Source organism: Neomonachus schauinslandi, chromosome 11 (genome assembly GCF_002201575.2).
Source record: "Neomonachus schauinslandi chromosome 11, ASM220157v2, whole genome shotgun sequence".
In the NCBI taxonomy this organism is placed as follows: domain Eukaryota; kingdom Metazoa; phylum Chordata; class Mammalia; order Carnivora; family Phocidae; genus Neomonachus; species Neomonachus schauinslandi.
In genome coordinates, this window is record NC_058413.1 from 338,181 (window position 1) to 364,279 (window position 26,099).

Consider the following 26,099-nt stretch of genomic DNA (forward strand, 5'->3'; position numbering starts at 1 on the left):
TGGGGCCGCCGCCCGCCCCCCACCCGCCCCCGCCGCACTCACCGCTCACTGGCGCGACTGCCCTCGAGGCCGGGGCCGGGGCGGGGGCGGGGAAAGGGGCCGGGGCCGGGGCGCGTGGCTCGCCCAGCGCATGGGCTCGGTCCGCGGAGGGTGCGGTTCCGGCTGCGGGCGGCGGGGCGCGGGCGGCGGACACTCAGGGGAGGGGGGTCGGGAGACGGGCGCACGCCCCGCCCCGCGCCCGTCCGTCAGCCTGGCGCGGCTTGCCATTGGCCGCGGGCGCCGGGCCCCGCCCCGGGGCCGTCCCGCCCCGTCCCGCCCTGCTCCGGTTGGCCGACCCGCCCGCCCGTCAAGGGCCGCGGCCGGGCGGGGCTTCCGGGAAACGGCGCGGAGGGCGGTGCCGGCCCTGGAGGCCCTCGTGGGCCGCGGCCGAGGGGGGCTGGGCTCTGACGGGCGGGAGGACAGCGAGGGCGCGGGGGTCGCGGGTTCGGGGGCGACGGCTTCTCCGGAAAGGTTCCGAACTCTTCCGGAGGAATAGAGGCCCCTTAGGAAAGCGGGACCGCGGGCTGTTGTAGACTGGGGCGGGGTCGCTGCGGTCCGGCTCAAGCCCCTGCCCTGCCCGGGAGGGCTTTCCCGCGCCGCGACGGGCAGCCCACCGAGGGCCCACCCCGGAGCGGAAGGGCCAGTCAAGGGACGAGCCTCGGGGAGGGTGGAGGGTCAGCACCGCGGACGCCCCCCGGGCTGGGCGGGGGGGAGTCTGGAGCAAAACGGAGAGGCCCCCCAGGACGAGGGTCAGGCGCCCAGAGCAGGCGCGGGCCGCGCCGGAAGCCTCTGGGACCCCCAGTGGCCGGAGGTTTGACTGCCCTACACCATTCTTCCCGTCAGGTGGCTCCGGAACGGGAGAACCCAGTGGTTTCAACCCTGCAGAAGCTTACCGTGTGGCCCAATTTAACAAATGGTACCCAGCAAATCCCACCCAAAAGTTGCTCGAGGGGGTGTACTGAAATCTCCCCCCATCCCAAGCACAAACGCACCTTCAAAAAGACATGGTTTTAACATTTTTTAAAATTTCAAAGTTGTGCATAAACACACCCTTCTTATTTACAAAGACAGAATGGTGCATTACACAGAAAGCCCAACCTTGCTTTGCTCCCATCCCCTATCCCCTCCGGTGCCGGCTCGGTGCTGCTCTCTTGGAGCTCACCCCCTGCAGGCCGCGACCTTGGCGGACCCCTTCGGGGGCCGCCCCCCCACCACCACATCACCGACCCCACGGGCCGTGGCTGTGTCGGGTTGGCCGTCCCGCGCACTGCGCGGTGGCTGGAACAGAGCCGGGCTTGCGCCTGAAGCGCATAGACGCGAAGTAAAGGCGCATAAATGAAAGCGGGTGGTGGCATCCCTCGCGAGCGTGGACACTCCAAACTCCCCTCCGGGTGTCCAGGTCTGGGTTTCCCTCGTCTTCAGGGGGTCCTTTGCCACAGCGCTTCCTTTTGTTTTGGCATCGGCCACACTTGGAGGCGGGGGTACATCCCTCAAGGCCAGGGCCTCAGGGACAACCCTCCCAGCTGGGAAAGGTGGGCGCTGGTCTCCACCAGACACCGCCTTTTCAGGGGCGGACACCTGGCCGGACGGTCCGGCCCCCCCACCCCCGCGGCTTGATGGCGTCTCACCTCCGCCCCTGGTTCCCTCCCAGCCCACAGGGCGCCCAGCGCGTGGGGCCCTACCCTCCAGATCCCAAACCGGGTTGGCAGCTGCCCCGCCCCCGCCGGCCTGCCCTAGCAACCGTTGCTAAGGGGCGTGGCTCGACCGCGGAGGCACGGAGATTCCCGCGGCCTCATGAATATTTGAGTATTCAAATGATGCCCCGGCCCCGTTGCCATGGTGCCCAGGCCCCGCAACCCCGCCACCGGAAGAACGACCCCGAGTCGGAGTGAGCGCCCGGCAGCGGAGGGCGCCCAGGGCCGTGGCACCGAGACCGACCCCTCAGGTGAGAGCCAAGCACGCCTTTGGGCCTGGGGCCGCAGGCCTCGCTGTATCTCCCCCGTTCCTGGCGGGAAACTGAGGCCGAGGACGGGTCCTAGGATGAAGCAGCAAAGCCAGTGGGAGACTCAATGGTACCCCTAGATGTCCGATCTGGTCCTCCAGGGGCGCTGCCCACAACCCCTAGCCGTGCTCCGAGGGGTTCCCAGTCACGGGATAGGAGGGACTCCAGGCCCTGCCCCTGCGGGGGAGAGGGAGGCAGGGACCCAGACTCGGATCTGGCAGTTTCCATAGTGGGGACTGAGGAGGGGACCCAGAGAGCTGATGAGCCAGGCCAGGGGCTGGCATTAGCCTGGGCTGTGGGGACAGAGAGGCCCACAGGTTTCCAACTTGGGAGGTTTGTGGGGCTCCCAGAGTGGCAGGGCAGGGTGGGGCTGAGCCATGAACAGACAGTCCCAGCCCGTGCATGAACGCGAGGGGACAGTGCTTACAGCTGCAGCCCCCAACCCAGGCCCTGCTCCTTGGACCCTGAGACCTTTGGGCTAGACGGGACCAGTATGCTGGGCCTAGTCAGGGGTAGGACCTCCTCAGCTGCCGTCAGGTGCAGAAAGAAAGGCAGGGGGCTTGGCCCTTAATGCTGCCCAAAGGCATCCTGGGGCTGCAGCCTGACTGGCCCATACCCCAGGACTGACGAGCCTGGGATGGGGGTTAGCAGCATTTCCCAGGAGGCACGGTGGTGGGGTCCTCCTGCCAGCCTTGGGGCTTTAAACCAGCTGGAGGAAGGCAGACAGCAGAGGGAACTTTTGGAAAGAAATCCTGGCTGGAAAGCCTGTGAGTCTATATGTTGGGGCTCACCTGCATGGCCTTAACCTTCTTGGATCCTAAGTGTACAGATCACTTTCCAAATGAGGCCACTGAGGCACACAGAGCCCTGGGCAGCTTGTCCCAGGGCTCAGCAGCTGCTTCCACTGCCTCTGTCAAAGCCCAGAGGCCACTCTCCCAGCCCTAGGCGTGAGGGAGAGGATGCAGCTTGAATGTGTCCAGGGGGTTGAGAGATAAGAGCAGTGCTAGAATGTGCACTCCCCACACTCACTGATTCCTCCGGAAAATAGTTTAGAGCCCCTCTCTGTGTGTTATGGACACAGCAGGCAAGCATCCTGCCTGCACAGAGCCCACATTGTCTTGGGGTGAAGTGCTCGCTCAAAAGAACAAGTTGTAAAACAGAAGGAGTCAGACTGATCAGGAAAGTAAATCCAGGAAGGGCAGGGGGCAACGCAGGTGCAGCAATCAGCGAGGGCTCAGCCCACGTTGGAGGGAAGTGCCCAGAACATTCCAGGCAGACTTCTGGCTCTAACCCTAGAGATGATTCCAGGGTCAGGGGACAGGCCAGGCATCTGCAGCTTTAAGGGGCGCCTGGGTGGCTCAGTCGTTAAGCGTCTGCCTTCGACTCAGGTCCTGATCCCAGGGTCCTGGGATCGAGCCCCGCATCGGGCTCCTGGCTCCGCGGGAAGCCTGTTTCTCCCTCTCCCTCTGCCTCACCCCCTGCTCATGCTCTCTCTCTCTCTCTCTCTCTCTGTGTGTGTCTCTGTGTCTCAAATGAATAAATAAAATCTTAAAAAAAAAAAAAGGAGCAATGCCAAGTGAGCCTCGTGCAGGTGTCCAGGGACACCCTGGACAACCTCCCTTGGAGCCTGAGGGTGAGGGGGCTCAGGAGGGACAGGGTGCCAAGGAGGCCAGCCCATGAGAGACAGTCCAGAGTGGCAGACCCGGGACCCCTTTTGGAAAGAGGATGGAGTCAGTCACCATCTGACTGTCTTATCAGCCAGTCCAGGTCCCCTATCTGACCTAAGGGCCAGTGCCCACACTGACAGCCCCGACCATCTCCACAGCTGCTCACTTATGGGCCCTATAACCTCAGCCTGGCCTGTCCCAAGTCCCCTGGCACAGGGACCTGGCCAGGATGCCACCCCAACTCTCTCCTGCAGGTGCCACCTGAAGACCCATGCTGCCCCCTTATCTGGATGTTTGACCCATGGTGGGAAAAGGCAGCTGCCTCCAGGTGAGGGGGCTCAGTGGGCATAGGGGTGGGTGGGGGGGATGCTTGAGAGCCTGGTCCTGGGCCCCCAGGCTTGGAGATCATTGGCGGGGAGGCACAGCACTGGGCCTGAGCCAATGGCTTGCTGCTGGTCACAGCTGACGGAGCAAAGATGACCAGGGGCCAACTGGCCCCCCTCAGGCACAGAGCCTAGGCAGGACCTCAGATAGAGAAGCTTGGAACCAGCACCCTTGTTGTGGACCTTGGGGGATGAGCAGAAACACAAGGAGGTGACCCACCCAGACCCCAGTGGGGTGTGAGCTAAGGCTGAGTGGGTGATGGCGAGGCCATCATGAGCCCCCAGGCAGGCTGAGACTAAGTGAGTGAGAGACCCATCAGAGGCAGGCAGGATGAGCCCCAAAGGCTTGCTGTGCAGGGTCCCAGCCAGGCTGCAGATCAGAGGAAGTGCAAAGGCGTAGTAGCTTTGCCCTCTGCCTATCCCGGCAGGTTGGATGTGAATGGACCAGGCCTGGGACAGAGCCCACGGGCCTTGGCCGAGCACAGCCACTGTCCAAGTGCGGGAGCTGAGCTGGCAAGGCCTGCACAATCCCCGCCCACAGAGCAAGGACCCAGGCAGCCAGAGGGACAGCCGTGGCGAGCAGCTGGTAGAGGAGTACCGGTCACCTGCCCGACTGGTGAGTGCTTGGGGGGCTGGGGGCTCAGGCCTCAGGGGTCCGCATGGGGCACCACTGCAGGGTCGCTGTCCAGCCTGCACTCAGTCCTCAGCCCTCCTAGCCTTGCCTGGCCGATGGACGCTCTTAGCCCTGCTGTGTCCCCAGCACCTGCTCCACCCTCACGGCCAACCGCAGATGCTTGGTGATGCAGATATCCCCCAGGCACTCAGGAATGAGCCAGGCAGGAATTCCACAAGTATTTGCCTAGTACGCATTGTGTGCTGGGCTCCATGAACGGCTCCATGAACCAGAGAAGCCCCTGGTTCAAGCAGCCATTGTTCTGGTGGGAGGCAGGGCCGCAGACCATGCGCGTGCATGGCACACAGAGATGCAAACCGCCAGGAATAAACGAAGCCACAGGCAAAACGACGGAGCCCTGCCATCCGGGGCGGGCTGGTTAAGTGGGGGCCATTCTAGGATCCCACTGACCGTTATCTGGGGCAGCTGGTGAAGGCTTTCTCCCAAACCTACCGCCCCCCCACTCCCACCCAGCGGCCCACCCAGATATGCAGAGCCCTCTTGACTCCCGGTTCTCACCCAGCACCCACTCTGGGCAGCTCCGCACCCCACCCACTGTTGGCCATGCTAAGGGGGCAGGCCCCACCGGGTACAGGCAGCCCTTAGGCCCACAGCACCCTTGCACAGGGTAAGAGGGTGAGGTGCCTGGAGAGGGGTCCCTTGGAGACCCGAGGATGACATGCTCACCAACATGCAGAAGGGAGCCTGGCTACCCGAGGTCTCTGCCCGTCTTCCTAACCAACTAACTCACAGAAGCATCCGCGCTGCCTGATCAGTGAAGGGGGAAGGGACACTCAGTCCAGGCCCCCCTCCCCAGACTCCAAGCTGGCTCCTCTGTGTGTGCGGCCCTCCAGCCATGCCTGCAGGCCCATATCGTCCCGGGTCTTGGTCCAGCATGGAGCCCATCAGGACGGCCCTCCCACCAGCTCCTCAACAGCCCCCCACACTGCCCCAGGGGACAGAGACAGGCCCACAGCTGCAGGCCACCTCTGTACCGGCCAGCTCTGGGGTCCTGTCCCTCCGCACATATGAGTCTGGGTTCAGACACAGCAGGTGGGCTTGTTGGAGGGGCCGGTGTGCACAGAGCTTGGGGTGGCCCTCCTGGGGCCACAGGGAGGCCAGGCTGCACTGACAACAGCCTGACCCTGAGAAGAGACTCTGGGCACTGGCCGACCTGTGCACGGAGCTGGAGTCTCCTCTACTGGACAGAGCTGCTGGCTGGGGACAGAGCTCCCCGCCCTGGACAGCAGGACAGGGAGGGTCCAGCCTGGCCATGGCAGGGAGTGCCAGGAGTAAGGTGCAGGTAGAGCAGGGACCCCCACCACACCCTGGCTGGACCTGGAGGTGGGCCTAGCCTTGTCACCCCCCCAGTACCGCACACCAGGAGCCAGGCCGGGAGCTGCAGACATTCCTGGTGTTCACCGGAATCTCTGTTTCATTTCCTTTTCATTTTGTGTTCATTTGTGGGAGACGGTGCCCAACAGGGAGGGTTTTTGCAGGAGTATGTATGGTCACTGTGTCTTCCTCAGATGGATAGTGGGACACCCTCCCCCCCCAGGAGATGTCCCTGCCACACAGAAGGCTTTGTACAGCCTGGGATCCCTACAAAATCAGGCCAGGTGGGGTGCAAACAGTATTGTGAATCTGTCTCCTCAGGTCCACATGGACGCCCCTTGTCATCCTCAGGGCAGTGCCCACTCAGACTGCTCCTGGGTGAATCTTGTTGACACTATGGCACCCTGTGGCAGTCCTTGGCAGGTTTCCTTCCCCAACACCTTGGCCTGGTGCGTTTCTGTGTCCCATATGTCATCTATGGCCACATAACGCTGACCACAGACCACCCAGGCTCTGGCTCCAACAACAGGTTTCCGTCCTCAGGCTTGGGGTCTGCACTGGGTTCCCACTGGGATCCAGGCTAAAGGGGCCACATGGGGCTGCCCTGCTCGTGGTCAGCACCTGGGGGTAAGCAGCAGGTGAACCACACATGCACACTTGAGGGCCCCCTTGGCCAAGCCCAGCATGGACAAGGCCACCTGCTCTGGGGTCTGTGTTGTCACTGGCCGGGGAACGGACACACAGTTCTAATTCAGGGGAAGAGTGACAATTATGAGCAATGGCCCACCTGCCTCCACATTCAGAGCCTTCACACCCCCCGAGTCCCCACTAACCACACATCAGGTGAGTCTGCGTCCTGGGAGAAAGTGTTTGCGTTGGGTGCATCCGAAGAAGGACCCAGGGAAGCATGAAGAGCAGTGTGGCCCCCACAGCCAGCCGGCAGGGTGGGAACAGCAGGGTAACTCACCAGCCTCCCCCCCTTAAGACGGAAGTCCGGTGGCACTGACACCCACTGGACAAATGTTTGGGCGCCCTGTGCTGGGAACACACTTTGATTAGAGATTGCTCTGTCCCTGTGGGGCTTCTGTCCATCCTGGGACCTCCTTCCTTCTCCGCCTGGCTCCTGGCTGGAGAACATGGCCCCAAACACTGTCGTTTCGGACGATCTCCATGAACCCCAGTCCAGGCCATGGCATGCTGGTGATCAGAGGTCCACAATCACACATGCTGTTCAACACGGTGGAATCCAGTCGATGCCGGGTGCCGAGAGCCTGCGATGGTGTCTGGACACAGTTCTCTCTGCAGACTCAGTCACTGTAAACAGGGCCACCAGCTCCCGGAGGCCTCCCCTGAGAGCCCCAGAGCCTCTGCAGGTGCATGGAGCAACCTGGCTTGCTCCCCGAGACAGACTCACTGGGTCATCCTACCTGCAGACCTTCGCAGCTTTTTGTTTGGCTGATTGGAATTGAGAGACCACTTTATTTTCCAGACCCACAGGTTCCAAATCTCCTGGGCTCCCTCCCTACCCTCTGAACCCTGTGTCTCACAGCACCTTATCAAGTGCAGCCAAGCTTACTCCGCCCACATTGTGCTGGCACCTCTCCGCTCAATATGACAAGTTCCTCATGCATGCTTTCTGCCATCCAGCCCGCCCCAGGAGACAATCTCAGGAGACATTTCATTGCCACAGGACATGGGCATCTGTCCTTCCCACCCCAGCAGCACTCACATCAGCCCTCAACCCAGTCCTAAATCCACTGTCACGTTGGGGCCTGTTCCGTGGGTCTCGTTAGACACTGGCACCCCTCAGGCCCTATTCTGCAGGCTCCTGAGCTGCCCAGGAGCCCCAAACCAGCAGTGTTTTCATGCCACCCATTTTGCTAGAACACCTAAAATGGTCTGATATTACTTGGGCTTTGTTCTTTCCAGCCGATGAGGTAAACAAAGGACATCAATCTGTGCTTAGTCTTGAATTTTGTCTTTTAAGTTGATTATTAAAGTGCTGTTGTGTTTTATGTGAGGCCGTGCTCATCTTGGCCCACCCGCCAAGCACAGTTACTAGCTCTGTTCCCATTCTGTGCCCTCATACCCCACCAGGCAAGCCATCCACGGCTGAGGTCAGCATAGAGGGGGCAGGGAAATGTCTGCCACCGGTCACAGCCTCACAGCCAAAGGCAGGGATGTCACTGGGAGGGAGTGACCACTGTGCAGTCCCCAGGGCTGACTCTTCATCAATTTCCGCAGCGGGCCCTGGCCCAGGTAGACGACCTTCGACTGGTGAACATGCTGGAGATGTGTGTCAACACCCGTGAGAACAGCCTGGGGAACTTTGGTGAGAGCCCCTCCCTGTCCACACCCCGCCACTGGCAAGCTCCAGCTTCTTTCTGAGGGCCCATCCGCTCCAGTGCTGCCAGCCAGGCTCTGGTCTGTGCGCCACTGCACCCCACGGGCCTGCCCTGCGCCCCACAGGCCCACCCCGTACTCCACAGGCCCATGCTGCACCCCTCTTTAAGGGATCAGGACTGTCCTGCAGGGTCAGTGCCCTTCTTCAAAAGAGTCTAACTCAGATCACTTTGCCGGGGCTTTGGGGTGCACAGGGACACCGGCTAGGGGGTTCCTGTGCTCTGGTACCCAGTGCTGCGAGCTGATGGAGGTTCTGGTCTGGGGTTCCCGTGGCTGGGCTTGGGACGTGGCTCAGCGGCAGGACCCAAGCGGTGGTGGCCCCACCCATGCCAATGAGGCTCCCCTCCTCCAAGCAGACTCCCGAGTCCCGTGGCCTCTTGGCCTTCCGGGTGGCTTGGTCCGCTCAGGTGCACCTGCTCGTGCCTGCTTCTTTGGAGGCAGGCCGCAGGCGTGAGCACAGGGCCCTGAGGTTGCACTAGGACTCAGAGCAGCCACGGGGCACTGACGAGGGTGCAGAGAGGTGAGTGAGGGAGTAAGGCTTTGTCACCCACCTCTCCCTCCTGTGGCACGCAGGGGTGCACCTGCCCAACCTCAGCCAGCTGAAGCTCAACGGCAGCTGCCTGGGCTCCGTGAGGTGAGTGCCCCTCTTGGGCAAGGGGGTTCCCCACTGAGAGGCTCCTGGGTGTCCTGCTGTCTCCATCTCCCGGCCCTAATGCCCACCCTTCCAGCCTGACTCTGCTACATGTAGCTCATGTCACCCACCCCAGCTGGGTGGAGGCCCCAGCTGAGGGTGACCCATGCCACCCGGAGCCTGTGCTCAGTGTCAGGCCGGTCACACCAGGTCGTGTGGCTGACTGTGGGGTGCCTGGAAGGTGCCCCCGACCTTCAGTGAAGGCTCCCCAGCCAGCAAGCAGTCTCCAGTGGGTGCCCCAACACCACCCAAGCCTTCAGGGTTTGGGGTGTCCCGGTACCTCTGGGGCTGGGAGCCTGGGGGTCATGCTGGTGCCCATCAGCCCTCATGCCCAGCAAGAAGAGCAGATGAGCACGGCCTCACATAAAACACAACAGCACTTTAATAATCAACTTAAAAGACAAAATTCAAGACTAAGCACAGATTGATGTCCTTTGTTTACCTCATCGGCTGGAAAGAACAAAGCCCAAGTAATATCAGACCATTTTAGGTGTTCTAGCAAAATGGGTGGCATGAAAACACTGCTGGTTTGGGGCTCCTGGGCAGCTCAGTCGGTCAAGCATCTGACTCTTGGTTTCAGCTCAGGTCATGATCCCGGGGTCCTGGGATCAAATCGTGCGTCAGGCTCCCTGCTCAGCGGGGAGCCTGCTTCTCCCTCTGCCTCTGCCCCTCCCCCTGCTCGTGCTCTCGCTCTCTGACAAATAAATAAATAAAATTAAAAAGAAACATCAAAAAGAATTTAATAGAACACTTGACAATCTGGAAATGGAAGCAAAGAAAGTTGGAAGACCATGTGGCCCTCAGTGTGTGGCCCAAGATGCAGAGCAGAGAAGCAGTGAGCCAGGCGTCGTGGCACCTGCTGCACCTGCACACGAGGGTCTGGAAACGGTGTTCGGAGACACGCCTCGCATGCGTGGTGAAGCAGTGTTCTGACTGAGAGCTTAACAAAGACGAAAAGCCGTGTTTATTCCTTTCTTGTTGTTAAGGCGTACTAACGAGCTCAATGAAGAATAAGGTACATGAAGAGCATGTAAAATAAAGGATGAAGGTTATAAAGAGAAGTGGAAGGTATTATAAAACTAAGAAATCTGACACACCATTTGTGACAACACAAAATATTCAATTCCAAGAAAAATGATTAGATCATAAACTGCAAGAAAACATGTTCTGTCCCTTGGCGACAATAGTGAGAAACATAATGAGTCTTGCGGTTCTTTCTATTATCAGATCCTGAGACTTGGCCACGGGATGTTTGCTAATGTCCATGGGCTGAAGGTGGACAAAAGTTCGTAAAAGGGAACTAATGAAACATGACAGTCCAGTAAGCTCCTATTACGACTTAGCTGATAACAGCCATTTTCAGGACATTAAAATCTCAGGCAGGAGGGGCGCCAGGCTGGCCCAGTCAGAAGAGGGCGCAACTCTGGATCTCAGGGTCCAGAGTTCGAACCCCATGTTGGGCGTAGTGATTACTTGAAAATAAAATAAAATAAAATCTCAGGCAGTATCTTAAGGACTGGAAAATAATTTTAACGTAGTGTCTGTCCGTCCATCGGAAGCTGAGAGAGAATTCGGCCCCTGCTGGCATGAAGAACAGTCCCCTCAGTGGGGCTGCTTCCAGACAGCCGCGGACGCGGGAGGAGGGCGCTGCCGACCCCAGTCAGCGGCACACAAGAGCGGCCGATCCTCAGTACGAGTTGTGTGGAAGAAGCACACTCACTAGCCGTTCACTACAGCTTAACCGCGAGCATTTCTCTGCTGATGCTGTCAAGTCTTGCTTCTTCGTATGCCTTGTACCAATTCTTCAGGTGGGTTCTTTTTCTTGCTTTCTGGTTCTTGCGTAGGCTGAGTGTGGTTTAGATTTGCAAGGTGCTCCCGCTCACCCCAGCTGTGGCGGCCTTCACTTGAACAGAAACCCTTCGTTTTGATTTGTCCCATCAATTCTGGTTGGTGATTGGGGTCTTATTTAGGAAGTTCGTTCACACCCCCAAAGTCAGGGGGCTATATTCTACTGTTTCTCTTATTCACTTTTATGGTCTCACCTTTTACTTTCATCCCACTTACCTGTGAGGTCACCTTCAACCGTGGCATGAGGTTGGGACCCAGCTTTATTTCCTGCCATGTAGGGAGTCTGTTTCCCCAACATCATCTACCCAGCAATCCCGTTTCCCTGCCGATGGTGGCACCACTCTGCCACTTAGGGGGCCCACATGTGGATGAGACAATGGGAGCTCTCCGTCTCATCTGTCGGTCTGGTCCTGCACCTCGTATTGGTACGGCTTTGTGTTCATTGCTTCGTGTCGGATACCCTCGTCTTAGTCTTCCTTTTCCCAAAATGACCTAGCTATTCCTGAACACTTCTTGCATTTGAAGTTTATGAACTGTTGGTTGGGTTTCACACACAGGAATCTTTCTGGAATTCTTTTTTTGGAATTAAAAAAGATTCATGTGCTAATTTGGAATATTTGCTAAGTCATCTACATTCATGAATATGAGATCGCTCTCCATTCATGTGTTCTTTTATATTTTTAAGAGTCTTTAAACTTGCCTACAAAGTTTGTTATCAGAATGCTATCAGTTAGATTTCAGCTGCAAGGCATAGAAACCTGTGTCCAACAATGCGTATCTGGGCCAAACCCGGTTCTAAACACTGAGGATGCATCAGTGAACAGAACAGACAAGAACCTCCGTCTCCCGTGGAACCGACAAGAAGCCCAGCGTTGGCTCCTGGGGTCAGGTTCATTCAGCCAGTCTCCCTACAGCATGTGGCCCTCCATCCTCATGCATGTCCCCTCCCAGTACCCGACGGCTTCTGTAGGCACAGGCATCCTCGCAGGCGGACTGAGGGAGTGTGTTAGATTTCTGATGAGCCGAGCACCACGAGCAGGGTGGCCTGAGTGGCAGAAATGTATTCTTTCCCAGTTGTGGAGGCCAGAAGTCAGGATCGAGGTGGACAGCGCTGGCTCCTTCCGAGGCTGTGAGCGAAAACCCACTTCATTCCCCTCTCCTCCTGTGGGACTTTGCCAGCAATCTTCAGCGTTCCCTGGCTTGTAGACTCATCAGCCCAATCTGCCTTCACGTTCACGCGGCATTCTCCCTGTGTCCATGTCCATGTCCATAGGTCCCCTTTGCATAAGGACACCAGATGGCATAGTGCCCTCCCCACTCCAGTGTGAGCTCATCTTAACTAATTACATCTGCAACAACTGTAGCTCTAGATAGGGTCACATTCTGGGGTGCTGGGGGTTAGGACTTTAACACATGCATTTGGTTCATCCTGTAACAGGGGACATGCCCTCCTGTGTCTACTATTGAGAACAAGCAGGTTCCTGACATTCTCCCTACGTTTCTCGGGGCAGAGCTCTAGTGTAGACACTCACTACACCGGCCGCTGGGAAGAGGACGGAGTTGGGGTTGGCACGAGCTAACCAGGCACACCTCCTAAGCTACCCCACTGCCACTTGGAACGGGGCAGGACACCGGTCCCCTGTGAAACCAGAGTCCCCTGAAACCAGAACAAAAGTAATTCCCACACATTTATAGTATTTTTATGATCACGAAGGAAGTCCTGTTCCTATTCTATTTCTGGTTGATTATTACAAGTGTAGAGAAACATTATGTTGATTTAGAACACATTTTTAATTTAATTTAATTTAATTTTTAAAGATTTTGTTTATTTATTTGACAGAGACACAGAGAGAGAGGGAACACAAGCAGGGGGAGTGGGAGAGGGAGAAGCAGGCTTCCTGCCGAGCAGGGAGCCCGATGTGGGGCTCGATCCCAGGACCCCAGGACCACGACCCGAGCCGAAGGCAGACGCCTAACGACTGAGCCTCCCAGGCGCCCCTAGAACACATTTTTTAAATCAGTGAAACACGGTTGAGTTTTATACATGGGTCTTGTATCTGGCAATATTGTGTCTTTATTTTCGCCTTAGCAATACTGCCAAACTCAAATTAATTCAAATAGTTTGTTAATTCCGTTGGGGTTTCCGTTTTGATGATGAGGGTTGTCTTTCACTTCCAGCCCTCATGCTTCTTTTTCTTACCTTCTGAAGCTGGTTTTCGGAATTACCAAGACGGCAGCGGGCACTCTTGGTCTGTCTTTTATCTGAGTGGGTGTGTGTCTGAGTCTCTCTGCCCTGTCAGCATGGTCAGAAAGTGATAATTCACCTCTGGGCGATCAGTGCACGGGACTCTACTCGATTGCGCTGAGTTACAAGCACCGTAACACTGAAATCCTATCTGCTGGGCATTTTCATGCCCATGTTCACTAGGGACTCCCTTCAACCCCCTGGCATTATGCTCCTCCGGTTCTGGGGTCAAGGCCTGACTCCCAGGCTGCCTCTCCCTCCTCTTGTTCTGTTCAGCTGCTCTAATTTCGAAACTTCCTGTATGAGAAATTGTGGAAGATCGAGTGTCTATTCCATGATGGCTAATTAGAACTTACTTCTAAAACCAGTACAGATCTGAGGACTTACAGGGTTGGCGGGGGGTGGGGTGCGGGGTGTCAGCTTTTCTATTTCTTTAGGTGCCGGCTTTATCTACAGTTCCAAAAATGTTGGCATGTACTTTGTTTATAGTGGTCTTCTATTTCTTTTAATTGTTGTTCTGGCTATAACTATTCCTCTTTTAAGATGGTGTGTATTTATTTGCATTGTCTCCTTCTTAGCCTTCATCAGTCTTGCTGGAGGTTGTCCATTAATTTTTTGAAGAATCGGCTCTGGGCTCTGCTGGTCTTCTCTACAATCTGTCTGGTTGTTACTGCTTTCATTCTAATCTTTATTATGTCTTCGCTTCTTGTTCTTTTTGCAATTTGCTATTGTTCTTTTACTGGCTCCTTAAGCTAAATACTCAGCTTAATTGTTGTAATCCTTCCAGTTTTTTGGGGGTTTTTTTTGGATAAATGTATTTAAGGATGTAAATTTCTCTTTTTTTAAAGATTTTATTCATTTGACAGAGAGAGACACAGCAAGAGAGGGAACACAAGCAGGGGGAGTGGGAGAGGGAGAAGCAGGCTTCCCGCTGAGCAGGGAGCCTGATGTGGGGCTCGATCCCAGGACCCTGGGATCATGACCTGAGCCGAAGGCAGACGCTTAACGACTGAGCCACCCAGGCGCCCCTAAATTTCTCTTTATGTACACCTTTAGGCAGGGTTCACAAATTTTGTATGCTTTGTTGTCATTAGTTCTAAATAGTTGGTAATTTTCCTATTTAATCTGAGATGAAGCAAAAAAAAAAAAAAACTGTTAGTTATTCCCCAATAAAAATAGAACTCCCCATTTTCAGCTGGGCACATAGCACCCAGTCTCCCCTGCACAGACTCTGAACACAGATGAAATGAAACAATAATACCAGCTCAGAAATGAAGACAAACTTGAAAGAAATACTGCAGGAAACCCCGTCGAGAGATTGCACAGGAAGACAGGAATGGTACAGTTCATTGTGCATGAATGCAGTCTAGAAGCCTGTGAGGCGGGGGGCAGATGGACAGTCTGGCACGTGCATAACCGATCACGGCAGAAGCAAACCGAAACTATAGAACAGAACAAATGCTTAAAGATTAAAGAAAACTCTTCAGACGTAAAAGAAGACGTTCAACTACAGCCTGAAAGAAAACATCAAACGTGACCCGCCAACAGCAAGGCAGGCATACCCTGACAGAGTTACCGACACAGAGATGAGACTTGGAGGCGGCCAAGGGAAGAGACCGCATCTTCCTTTAAGAAGACGAGGAGTGAAGTTTTCCTCAGACTTCCCCACACAGACACTCAAAGCCAGAAGACGGAACCGTGGAAAGAAGGCATGAACCAAGACTTTCATGCCCAGCCAGCGTTTCTGAATGAGTTAGAGCCCAAGGAAAATAGTTTGACTGACCCCTCTTGAAGAAGTCACTAGACACACATTTCAGCCCAATTACAAGATGATGGGAAAATCCACTCCGGGCCACAGGCTGGGGACACGGGGCGTCTCCGTAACTGAAAGGTTAGGGGGCTCTGGCCAGGTGAAAGGGCGGTCAGACATCCGGCAGGGAGCGTGAGCACTGGAAGAGGGGCCTGAGGGCGTCATCCTTATGTCACGTGGCTGACAGGAGGAGACAAGCGTAGGCGCATCTGAGCAGTGGGAGGGGCAGGGGCCAAGTCCTTGGCACAAAAATGCAGGGTGCACTCGGAGAACACAGGGAGACCTGGCAGCCCACCCCACAGGCAGCCGCAGGTGCAAGCGTGGGAGTCACGCACGGGTCTGCCCCACCCCCAGCCACTGGCCCCCGCCATCAGCTCGTGCCGGGCAGAGAAGCCCCCTATGCCAGGGCCCCCAGTGGCTCATATCTTCCAAGCAGGATTCCACACGTTCGCTCCCAGTTTGAATGCCCAAGAAGCTATTAGTAGTATAATTAGAAATACTAGGGTCCCTGCAGCACAGAGGAAAAGGTCAAAACAAAGGGTCCCGGGAGAGACCAGACAATGCCGGGAGGGGAGTAAAACTTCCAAACTTCTTCAACTAATGTCGTGAGAGACCAGAAGATGTGGCTTCTCCGTATCTTCGAGACAAGAACAACATGCCATGAAAAAGGATCAGCAATGAAGAGCACTTCAGAATTAGACATAGGACAGCCGACATAAAAATGTCAGGGCCAAGGTCGGAATGAGGAAATCTCCCGGAATGCAGAATGAAAGGCAACAACAGGTAAAGGGGACAGAGACGACCAGAGACAAGGGTCGTTCTCGGAGGACCAACACGCTGGCGGCAGAGCTCTATACGTGAGAACAGGGAACACAGGGAAAATGCAAAAGAAATACCATCCAGACCATCCCAGAAGCCAACTGAAAGGGTCTGAACACTGGGCCCATGCCCCGTCAGGGGACGCCGAGGACAAGAGGACCCCAAAGGCAGGGCCCAGAGAGCCCTGGCCTGCCCATCTGCAGGGGAGAGAGAAGGTGACAGAGGCACGTCCAGGGCTTGGGCAGGGGTGGAGGAGGTCTTGCAGGCAGAGCTGGCCGGGGGAGGGGCTGTAATGTGGGGAAGCCATCCCCAAGAAAGGCCAAAGAGAGAGAGGAAGGGAGAAGGCCCCGGGGCTGAACCCACTGGGGAGGGGGCCACCTTGTCCGCCCCCATTGCAGCGGGCAGTAGGTGGGGCCCAGCCAAGCTGTCCAGCATGGGCCCCACCACCCTACTCCTGCCTACCCCCTGGCCCCGCCCACCCCCCACCCACCCCCCCCCCCGCCTCGGGCCCTCCAGGGGAAGGAAAAGGTGGATTCTGCCGGTGCTGGAGACCAGGAGGCTGCAGCAAGGAGGGAATGCAGGGAGGCAGGGGGCTCCCGGCCTGGAGGCTGCCACACACGGGCCACAGTTCACAGGCACCCCTGTGCCTGGAGAGAGCCGGATGTGGGTGGTGGAAGGGCACGAGGGCTGGCACAGGGCCTTCATGGATACAGACAAGGCCTCCAGCCCGGAACAGTGCTGACCAGCCAACCCTGCCCTCTACAGAGACCTGGGCACTTCCCTGGGCCACTTGCAGGTGCTGTGGCTGGCTCGCTGCGGCCTGACTGACCTGGATGGCATTGGCTCCTTCCCGGCCCTGAAGGTGGGTCTGTGGTGCCCTGGGCTGGGGAGAGGGTGCCAGGCCAAGCGCTGGCTGAGCCCCCTGCCGCCCCAGGAACTCTACGTCTCCTTCAACAACGTCTCAGACCTGAGCCCGCTGTGCCTGCTGCAGCAGCTGGAGGTGCTAGACCTGGAGGGCAACAGCGTGGAGGACCTGGGGCAGGTGCGCTTCCTGCAGCTGTGCCCGAGGCTGGCCACGCTCACCCTGGAGGGCAACCTGGTGTGCCTGCGGCCAGCGCCCAGCCCTTCCAACAAGGTGCGTGTGGTGGGCACCCACCGTGCACAGGAGGGCGAGGCACTCTGTGCCCCCCCACAGTCCCAGGGGCCTCTCTGCCCACCTGAGCACGGGAGCATCCCCAGGTCACGTCTCCAGGGCATGGCCCACCTGCACCCTGTGACTTGTTCACCATGAGCTCATTCTCTTGTATTGCTGGAGACCTTCTGGGCCCGGACCAGACCCCACAGGGCCCCACAGGGCCATGTGCACACACGCTGCCCCCCGGCCCATAATTCACCCACGTGAAGTCGGTTCAGTCTGCACATGGAATCTCACACTCTCTCTCTCACACACACACACACACACACACGTGCGTGCAGGCCCAGTCCAAAGCCCCCTCCGTCCCCCACAGGCCTGGGCGTGCCCTAGGTGGGAATGCATTCAGACATCGTGGGCCCGTGCACACCTGGGGCTCATGCCTCCTGCCCTGCTAGGCTCTGTGCTGTGCCATCGGTGTACAGGGCTGCCCAGCTGGGCCGCAGCTCTGAGCTCAGGGCAGCCCCACAGGCCAGAGGACACCACTGGGCCCTGGCTGTGAGCCCAGAGAGTGAGATCACATACAGGTGAGAGCCCAGGGTCCCCAAAGTCCCTGCTGGCCCAGAGTGACCCAGGCCCGCCCTGGCAGGGTGGGCCAGCATCACCAACCCTCAGCTCCCCTGCCTTGCCCCACAGAGGGTCTGGAGAAAGCAGCCACAGGATAGAGTTGGCCTGAAGGGCCCACTGGACCCAGGCCTGCCACACCCTCCCCCCTGCAGGTGCTGCGGGGCTACAACTATCGGGCAGAGGTGAGGAAGCTCATCCCCCAGCTGCAGGTCCTGGATGAGGTACCAGCCACACACACAGGCCCCCCGGCCTCCCGGAAGCTGGACCAGGACTGGCTCATGGTGAAGGAGGCCATCAGGGAGGGCACTGTCTTGGATGGCCTGCTCCCTGGGCTGGGTATGGCAGCCACTCACCGGTCCTCTTAGCAAGGGCTGCCCCACCCAGCCTGGAGACCTTCCTGACTGAGCCTCAGAAGAGGCTGCCACCCCTACCATCCCCAGGAAGAGAGCTCTGTACCCCGAGCACACCCCTAGGCCTCGCAGAGATGGACAGCCACATCTCCTAACCCTTCTCGGCCTGAATCTTTTGTTCCCAGAGCCCTGCACACCTGCCCCCAGGCCAGGATAACCTCCCTGTGAGCAGCACCTGCTGGGGCATGGGCCTCCAGACACCCAGATGTTGGGTGGCAGGGGTCCCTGGTCTGTGGACAGTTCTGGGGGAGGGGGGGCTCTTGGGCTGGCCAGCTGGTGTGGGTTTCCGTGACCTCTGATCTTGACCCTCGGGCAGATCATCCCCATGGAGCCCCCATTCAGAAACTCAGCTCCGAGCTCTCCTTGCCTGAGACCCAGCCATGGGCCCCCAGGCCATGGCCACTCTCCCTACTGGTCACTGGGGGTCCTCTGCCTGAAAGCCTGCTTCCCAAGGACCCAGCTCCAGAGGATGACACCAGCAACCTCACCCATGGTAACTAACCCATCTCAGCAGAAAGCTGACCCTGCAGCCCCTCAACCCGAAACCAGGCCCAGCCATATCCTCCTCTTTAGGGGCTAGCCGAGTCCTCTGCGGGAACCCCACCAGAGGCCTGCGGGAGCGTCGACACCAATGCCAGGTAGGCCCTGCCACCCCCAGCTGGGTCAGGACTCCAGGACTACGACAGGGGACCAGCGTCCTGGCCTGACAGTACCCTGCCCCACAGCCATCGCTAGCCAGAGGCCCCAGCTCTCACCCCCCTCCTTCTATCTTCAGGGCACTCCCCACCCAGCCCCCTTGAAGGCTGTGCCCCCAAACCAGCCCTCTCTCTCCCTAGGCCTGGGCAGGTCCAGAGCAGCTGCCCCCACACAGGCTGAAGGAGCTGGCTGCCTCTATTCCAGGGCCTGATTCTACAGACAGCAGTGACCCCCTGGCCTTGGCGAGGCTTCCGGCCTGCAGGGAGTTGCGCCTGCGGTGGGTGCCCCTCACCCCAACCAAGACCTACCACTGCATGTCCTGTTTGGTGGGAGGGCATGACTGGGGACTGCCTGGGTACCCAGGTTGGCGGGAGGGCTGGCCATAGGAGCCTGAGGCTGGGGGATCATCCCAGGAGCACACTCATCTGGAATTGGCTCTAAGGGCAGGGCTGCAGCCCCCTCCCCCCCACTCTAGCCCCCTCCCTGGTAGGTCCCTGGAGTCCCAGCAAGAAGGTGCCACAGCCCCCTGGGGCCCATGGAGGGGCCCTGAAGAGCAAGAGGACAAGTCTAGGCCCAAGACTCCCTCCAGCCCCCTATGCCTGGTCCCAGGTATTGAGAGTGACCCCACACACTGCCCCAGACTAGCATTCATCAGTTTGGGCCCCCTTCCTCAGCTGGACTCTGAGAGGGGCTGCAACAGGGAGGTCCTCTCCTGGGGCGGGGGGGGCGCTTACACTTAAGGGGTTCTAATCTCAAGTCCTCCTCCCTGAGCCCATGGGATCATCAGGCCACAGGAGCTGGACAGAGGGGGTTGTGAGCAGGGAGTCTGGACTGAAAGAGAGGGCAGGGTGGCAATGAGTGGCCAGGACAGGCCCACTGGGCACAGAGCAGAGCACAGGCCAATGGAGAGAGAGGCTACCAGATGGGCCAGACTATGGCAGGGAGGGTGCTGCCCTTACCCTGCACACAGGGCCTGTGCTGGGCTCAGGACACTGGCTTCAGAGTGACCACGGCCAAGTGGAACAAACACAGGAGGGACTGCAAGGCAGAGAGACCCCGCAGACAGCAGGGTCCAGGGAGGCTTCCTAGAAGAAGGGTCTGAATTGACTGGCAGAACTGAGTGGGCAAGTCTGGGACGGGGCCTTGTAAGCAGGGGGCAGCAGGTACACAGGCTTAAAGGTTGGCCGAATAACCTTCCTGTGGGTTGGGGAGTCAAAAGGGCCAGGATGGAACAGGGACACAACAGACAAACCCCTCTGCCTTCCATGTGCTGGCAGGTGCCTGGGGGGGGGGGGGGGGGAGGAGGGGCTAGAAAGGGTGGGCCCTGAGACCAGCTAGTCAAGAGCTGTCAACTACTGGGGGGCGATGATGAGGGAGAACAGGCAGGGCAGCCAGGTGGAGGAGTGATGTCAGGTAGTGGGGACTCAGGGGAAAAAGGGTACTGGAGCCTCCCATTCCAGGCCAGGTCCGGTCAGCATGGGGTGACCATAGCCATACCGCCCAGTCTGCCCTGAGCAGGGTTGGGGGAATGCCAGTGGCTCACTCTATAGCAGAGGTTTAGGACCTGGCCTGGGCCACTTTGGGGATGTGAACCAGTGACCCAAAGCCAGAGCCCAGGTTTTGTGGCCTCTGCATCCCCAGCAACTACCAGAAGTCACAGGGCTGCAGGGACACAGCCTCCCAGGGGAGCACGGGAAATGGAAGAGAGGGATGCTGCCTTGGGGGGGGGGGTGAAGGGCTGGGGGAGGAGCCACAGTGGACACTGCCAACCTCGCCTGTGGTGACCCCCCACACACACACCTAGTGATCTCTATGGAGGCCCTTGTCTGACAAGCTGTCTTTTCCTTGTTCTCCAGAGCCTTCCAGGACTTTGGGCTATAACCTGACCCCCTCTCCTCCCAAGACACCCATGCCTTCTGATTCTAGCAACAGTTACTGGGGGTCCACAGGCCTGCAGTTCCGGAGGCGGAGGCTCAGAGCCCTGTGTAGCTTAGGGCCTGGCTTAGGGCAGGGACCTGGCCTAGGGCAGGGATTGGCTACAGTGACGGATCTGAGAGCCCTGGAGGTGACCTCAGGCCCAAGCCCTAGAGCCCAAGGATGTCCAGGCCCAAAGCCAGCACCGGATCCAGCAGCCAGACCCCCCCGCCTCCAGTGCATGCCACACCTGAACCCTATCACCCCAGCCCAATCCCACCCCTAGTGTAACCCCCCACCCACTGCCAAAGCTGGCCTGGATTGCAGGCCAAGGAGCTCCAGTGTGGTCATGGGAGCCCCATGTGAACTCTGGCTTCATGGAACCCAGAGCATCTCGGGGGGTGTATTGGGGGGTGGGTAATGGGCTTGACATAGGAGAGACCCTTCTTGGTGGAGGAGATTAGGAGGCTGGGATCGCTAGCGGTAGGCACAAGAAAGATCCCAGGCTAAGAGAGCCCAGGTCCCCAGCACTGGCCCAGCTGCCCACTCCTTCTACCAGGCCCAGGCCGAGGTGGCTGGAGCAGAGCCCCATCAGCTCTCTGGCAGGCCCTCCAGATGCCAGGGTACAGCCAGGCCTCCCATCCCCGGCGGATATGTGCAGGTCCTCGCCCACGCAGGAATGGAGAAGCCAGTTTCCTTCCCCTGGGGCAGGGTATCCCCAGACCAAGCGAATCCTTTTCGACTCTCACATGTACATAAATGCCGTTTACTTCGTAGGCGATGTTGGTTCAATAAATTATGCAGTCGGCACTGCCTGCCTCCCACGACTCTCTTCCAGCGCGGCCCCTCGGTCCCTGGTGCCCACCCCCACGCTGCCCTCCACCCCCTACAACCGAGCTTTCCAGTCGGTGGTGACCGGCGGGCAGGGGAGGAAGCGGAAGCCGTATCTGCTCTCAGCCGCACTCTGCACCGACAGCACCACCATCGGGCAGCTCCGGTCCACCCTCTTCCGGCATACCTGGGGGCGCGGAGCCTGAGAGGCACGCGGGACTGGGGGGGGCGGGGGAGGGCTGCACGGGGGGGCAGGGCCGGGAAGGGGAAGGGGCGCGGAGCCTGAGAGGCGCGCGAGGCTGGGGGGGGCGGGGGAGGGCTGCACGGAGGGGGCAGGGCCGCGAAGGGGCGCGGGACAGCCCGCGCGCGCACACTCACCCGGACCCTGTGCTCCTGCCTAGCTTGGCAGTCCTCGAGGCACAGCCCAGCCTCTGCGGGGAACAATGACGCGATCGGTCAGGCGGGCCTCCCACCTCCCTGGCGAGTTGCCCGCCCTCCTTCCCTCCGCATCACTGCGTGCTCACCGGGGATGGAGGGCAGGAGCTCCGGCGCGAGGGTCTCTGCGGCCTCGGACTGCGCTGGCACCTCCCGTGGGCGGAAGATCTTGCTGGTGCTCAGCCGGGGAAAGAGGACCCGTGTCCTGGTGGGGCGAGGGGGTCGTGAGATCCGGAGCCCGCCGCGGGAAGGGCAGTCCTGGAGAGGAAGGGGCCTGGGGAGGCGGGGGGCCTGGGAGTAGTCTTGAATTACTAGGGGGCGAGCCTGGAGAGGACGGGACCTGGGGAGGTGGGTGGTGGCCCTGGTCAGGAACCGGCTTGGGGAGCGGCCCCAGAGGGGACTGGACCTGAGGTAGGGGAATGGTCCTTAACAGGGAGTCTGGGGAGACGGTTTTTGCAAGGGTGGGGCCTGGGACCAAGGGACCGCGGTGCCCACCCGGGCCTCCGACGTCTGGCCCGGGCTTCCCGCACCCTGCCGGCGTGGGAGTGTTGAGGCCCAGGCTTCTGCTCCCAGGTGTGAGCCCCACGCCCCGCCTCTGAGAGCGGGAAGCGGTCTATGGACAAATCGGTGTTGTCAGCGAAGATCCTCGAGATGGGGGACACGCAGTGGCGGGCCTTATGCTCGCTCAGGACCTGCGGGGCCGGCCGGGATGGGCACAGCGGTCACCCCCGTCCCGTGGGGCTCAACCCCCACCCCACCTCCGACTGGGGTGCACACTGACCTTGCCCTTGGGGTTCAGGAGGAGAGTCACACATCCCCGGCTGGAGCGGAATTGCACGGGCTCCTGGCCCAAGGAAGAGGGCAGCTGCTTCTTGGTGCTGCGGGGCCCCTCGCCCCAAACCTGGTGGGCATCATGGGGTGGTGGGTGAGGAGTGGTGGGGGCCTGAGCCGGGGCCACGGGGGCTCGCGGGGAGCGGGGCGCACCGTGATGTGGTGCCGCGGCGCCAGCAGCGTGCCCGGCGGGAAGCGGTATGTGCACACGGGGAAGTCATGCAGGTGCTGCTGCAGCCTCAGGCCACCCAGGTCCGCAGTCTCCTCCAGCGACTGGTTGAGGACGCGCACAAACCTCTCCCGGCCGTTAACAGCCACGATCTTCAGGCAGGAACCCATTGGGCTGGGGTGAGGAGCAGGGAGAGTAGGGGCACTGTGCAGAGAGGCGTGGGCACCCCTCCACTGCGCCCTGGCCGAGACCCACTCCTGCTGTGACCCACCGGGTCACCCCCTCACCTCCAACGGTGTGCAGAATGTGGGTGCTCTGGATCTGCACAGGACTCCCTCATCAGGACAGACTTGCCAGGCTGGTCCCGGTGGGCTTTCTGGAGATCCAGGGAAAGGAGACCTGTTGGAAGGGGTACCTCCATATGGAGCATCCACTGTGGACATCTCATGGGAGGCCAGACCGACCTGCAGCACCCTGAGGGTGCACTTGGGAGAGGAACAGCTCCCGGATTCAGATCCAGAGCAGGAGGGCTGGACCCTGGAGGCTGAGGGAAGCAGAGATGTAACTCCAAGTATGGGCCTGGGGGGGCAGGGGGGTCTTGGAGCCAGAGTGCCGAGACAGCAGCACTTATCATCCAAGACCACCCTAATCCCTAGGAGTGGCTTTGCTCTGGGCAGTTGTGAAGACCAAGCTGTTGGGGGACACGGTGTTTAGGGCTTTGGGCAGAGATCATAACCCTGTTGGGGGGGGGGTGGTAACTGGGGAGGCCCGCTCCACTCCACCTTCAGGCTGTGTCTGCATTTCCCTGCTGAGGCTCCTCGAGCGTGCCTCTGTCAGCTCAGAAGAATGGCAGCCTGGCGTGCCGGGTGGGTGTCCTGTCACTTTCTGCATGCGATAATGCTCAGCCGGCTGGCCACTGCTGGAGTCGGAGTCCACGCCCCCCGAGCTGCTAGTGCCCACGAAGGGCAGGGAACTCCACTCGACACTCTTGAGACGCTGTTCCATGCGCTGTCTGCGCAGCTCCGAGCCCCACTCGTCCAATGGTGGGGACTGCGGGGGTGGCAGGGGTCGTGGATGCCTGTGGGCCACAGTGCTGATCTGCTCGCGGCTGCTGGCTTTGGCTTCTAGACTCTAGCCTTGTGCCCATCTAGCCTCCCCAAGATGGATGGGGCACCCCGGGACCCGGCCTAGGGAAAAGGCTCCTGGAAGGACCATGAGGGCTCCGGAGCCCTTTTCCTTCACTGTGAACCTCATCCTACAGATGAGAGAACTGACCTTCGAAGGTGTGAGTTACTTGTCCAGACACACTAAAGGTAGAACTTGGACTCTGGCCCACATATGCCAAGGCACGCTCTCCCCCCTGCCCTGCACCCCTGGAGGATTGCCTGACCAGCAAAGTTACTTTTGGTCTGAGCTGGACTCGATGTTGATGAAGAGGTTGGGATACCGCTGGGCAATGCTGTTCCAGTCCACGTCCTCCAGCCGGAAACCCTGGTCAGGAAGCAACAGGCATGTGGCCCTCCCATCCCGCAGGGCTGCCGGCTGTGAAAGCACATGGGGGCCTTGCTTACCTCCCCGGTGGAGGGGCCCTGTTCACTCTCAGAGAGGTCACTGAAGTCCATCAGGGTTTCTGCAGTTACCACCTGCACAGGGGGAGTGGAGGCCAGTGGGCAGGGGCTGGGGAAAGAGCCTCTCTCCTTTGACCTCACCAGCACCTGAGAGACACATTTGCTGTGCGTCCACTTGGCGGAACCAGGGGGTTCCTTCCTCCCTGCCCCGTGGTCCTGAGGGGAGACAGGCTTCCCAGGCAGGCCAGCCCCCCTCCCCCCAGCAAAAGCACCCAAAGGAGAGACACTGGCTACCCAGGGGATGTCCAAGGAGGGTTGGGGAGGGGGACACGGGAGGCAGGAGGGTGGGCTGAGTGGGGCTTACCTCCACACTGCCGGTAGAAGATCGTAGTATGCGACCCACCCAGGAGGAGCGGGCCAGCTGCAGGAGGCAGGACTTCTGGAAGGCCTGCAGCTCAGCCTCCAGCTGCTGCATTGTGGTCATGGTCTGCAGCAGACGTTCCTCCAGCTGGGACTTCTCCTGCTCCAGGAGGGTGCATAGGCGGGCAGGGTCTTCTCCAGGTGCCGACCCCCAAGGCCAACCCCTACCTGGCCCCTGATCCTCATCCCAGCTTGGGTCCCCTGCCCAACTCCCTGATCCCACCTGCCCCTCACCAGCTGGGCCTGTTTCTTCTGTTCTTTCAACTCCAGAGTCAGCTTTTGGACCTGGTTCTGCAGGAACTTTTCCTGATTGCGTGCGCTCCTGGGGGAAGGGGCAATCTCAGCAGCCCCCAACTCGAGGTCAGTAGCCAAGGAAGGGAGAAGGAGGGGCCCCTCTTCACTGACACTGGGGGCCCAAGGGCACAGAGTTCCAGGGGGCTAGGCCAGGTCTGGCTCTGAGAAGTCTGGGTTGTAGGTGGGGTCTAGGTTCAGTGACTAAAAGTGTGTTCAGAGTTAGGATCTGGGCGCGTTCACAATATATTCACTTTTTCAGGGTTAGGGTAGAGGGTCAGGATCCAGGTAAGGCTTAGGGCTAGAGGCAAAGGTCAGAGTAAGAATCAAGTTGCAGTGTCGGTCAGGACCAGTGGTTGGGGATGGGGTCAGACAAAAACCAGGAGTTTGGGCCAGAACAGAGGCTGGGTTGGGCTGGGGGACTAGTGCTTGGCTGCTCGCCTCTCAGATGGAAGTCCAGCCACCTCGTGCAGGACGTGGCAATGCCGGGCATCCTGGTGGTTCTGCATGGCCCACCGCAGGGCCTGGATCTCTAGTTCCCGTTGACCCCACAGCAGCCGCAGGGTTCGAGGGTCCAGGGACTCAGGGGCCAACCTGCAGTGCCAGCGATCAGGCCCTGCCCTCTGGCTGACCAGGCCCAAGGGGCTGACCACCCCTCCCTCCCTTCCTTCCTGCAGGTTGACGGAGAAGACCACCCGTGGAGAGCTGGGCTTGGTGTCCTGTGGGCATGTGGGAGCCACTGGTTCTTGGGGTGTGCCAGCTGGAGGCTGCAGGTGGCCATTGACTGGCTCTTGGTCCACCAGGGATAAGGAAGCCTCTTTCTCAGCTTCTTCAGCCTCTTGGCAAGACTCAGGGGCCAT

At 59.3% G+C, this 26,099-nt stretch overlaps 3 protein-coding genes across 4 annotated transcripts in view; 1 reads left to right on the forward strand and 2 right to left on the reverse strand.

The window, feature by feature from the left end:
* Positions 1-192, reverse strand: part of HRAS (HRas proto-oncogene, GTPase) — a 3,547-nt gene extending 3,355 nt beyond the window's left edge. For both annotated transcript variants that reach the window (XM_044919209.1, XM_044919210.1), the window contains exon 1: positions 43-192. The gene's annotated coding sequence lies outside the window, so the exon portion shown is untranslated. The remainder of the gene's footprint in view (positions 1-42) is intronic.
* LRRC56 (leucine rich repeat containing 56) overlaps positions 1-21,489 on the forward strand; it is a 22,271-nt gene extending 782 nt beyond the window's left edge. Inside the window, exons 2-13 of the mRNA XM_021692149.2 lie at positions 3,963-4,036; positions 4,520-4,707; positions 8,344-8,431; positions 9,076-9,136; positions 16,681-16,777; positions 16,850-17,050; positions 17,827-18,010; positions 18,401-18,577; positions 18,658-18,722; positions 18,921-19,057; positions 19,256-19,389; positions 20,637-21,489. Of these exons, the coding sequence (XP_021547824.1) occupies positions 4,531-4,707; positions 8,344-8,431; positions 9,076-9,136; positions 16,681-16,777; positions 16,850-17,050; positions 17,827-18,010; positions 18,401-18,577; positions 18,658-18,722; positions 18,921-19,057; positions 19,256-19,389; positions 20,637-20,980 (1,665 nt within the window). The 5' untranslated portion in view covers positions 3,963-4,036; positions 4,520-4,530 and the 3' untranslated portion in view covers positions 20,981-21,489. The remainder of the gene's footprint in view (positions 1-3,962; positions 4,037-4,519; positions 4,708-8,343; positions 8,432-9,075; positions 9,137-16,680; positions 16,778-16,849; positions 17,051-17,826; positions 18,011-18,400; positions 18,578-18,657; positions 18,723-18,920; positions 19,058-19,255; positions 19,390-20,636) is intronic.
* On the reverse strand, positions 21,477-26,099 carry LMNTD2 (lamin tail domain containing 2). Its single transcript, XM_044919531.1, has 14 exons — positions 25,681-26,099; positions 25,183-25,270; positions 24,893-25,048; positions 24,532-24,603; positions 24,363-24,451; positions 23,743-24,038; positions 23,360-23,504; positions 23,248-23,295; positions 22,945-23,134; positions 22,742-22,861; positions 22,456-22,652; positions 22,050-22,165; positions 21,904-21,968; positions 21,477-21,712 (listed from the first exon to the last, which is right to left on the reverse strand). Exons 1-14 carry the CDS (start codon positions 26,097-26,099, stop codon positions 21,581-21,583), a joined length of 2,133 nt encoding a protein of 710 aa, XP_044775466.1. The 3' UTR covers positions 21,477-21,580.

What these genes read in the sequence shown, in the direction of transcription:
- LMNTD2 (XM_044919531.1), bottom strand. Translation starts at nt 26,099, where the DNA reads ATGGCCCCTGAGTCTTGCCAAGAGGCTGAAGAAGCTGAGAAAGAGGCT. An exon ending in CTTCTACCGGCAGTGTGGAG is followed by an intron (nt 24,604 to 24,892) that starts GTAAGCCCCACT and finishes CCCCCTGTGCAG; the next exon opens with GTGGTAACTGCAGAAACCCT. An exon ending in AATGCAGACACAGCCTGAAG is followed by an intron (nt 23,505 to 23,742) that starts GTGGAGTGGAGC and finishes TGCTTCCCTCAG; the next exon opens with CCTCCAGGGTCCAGCCCTCC.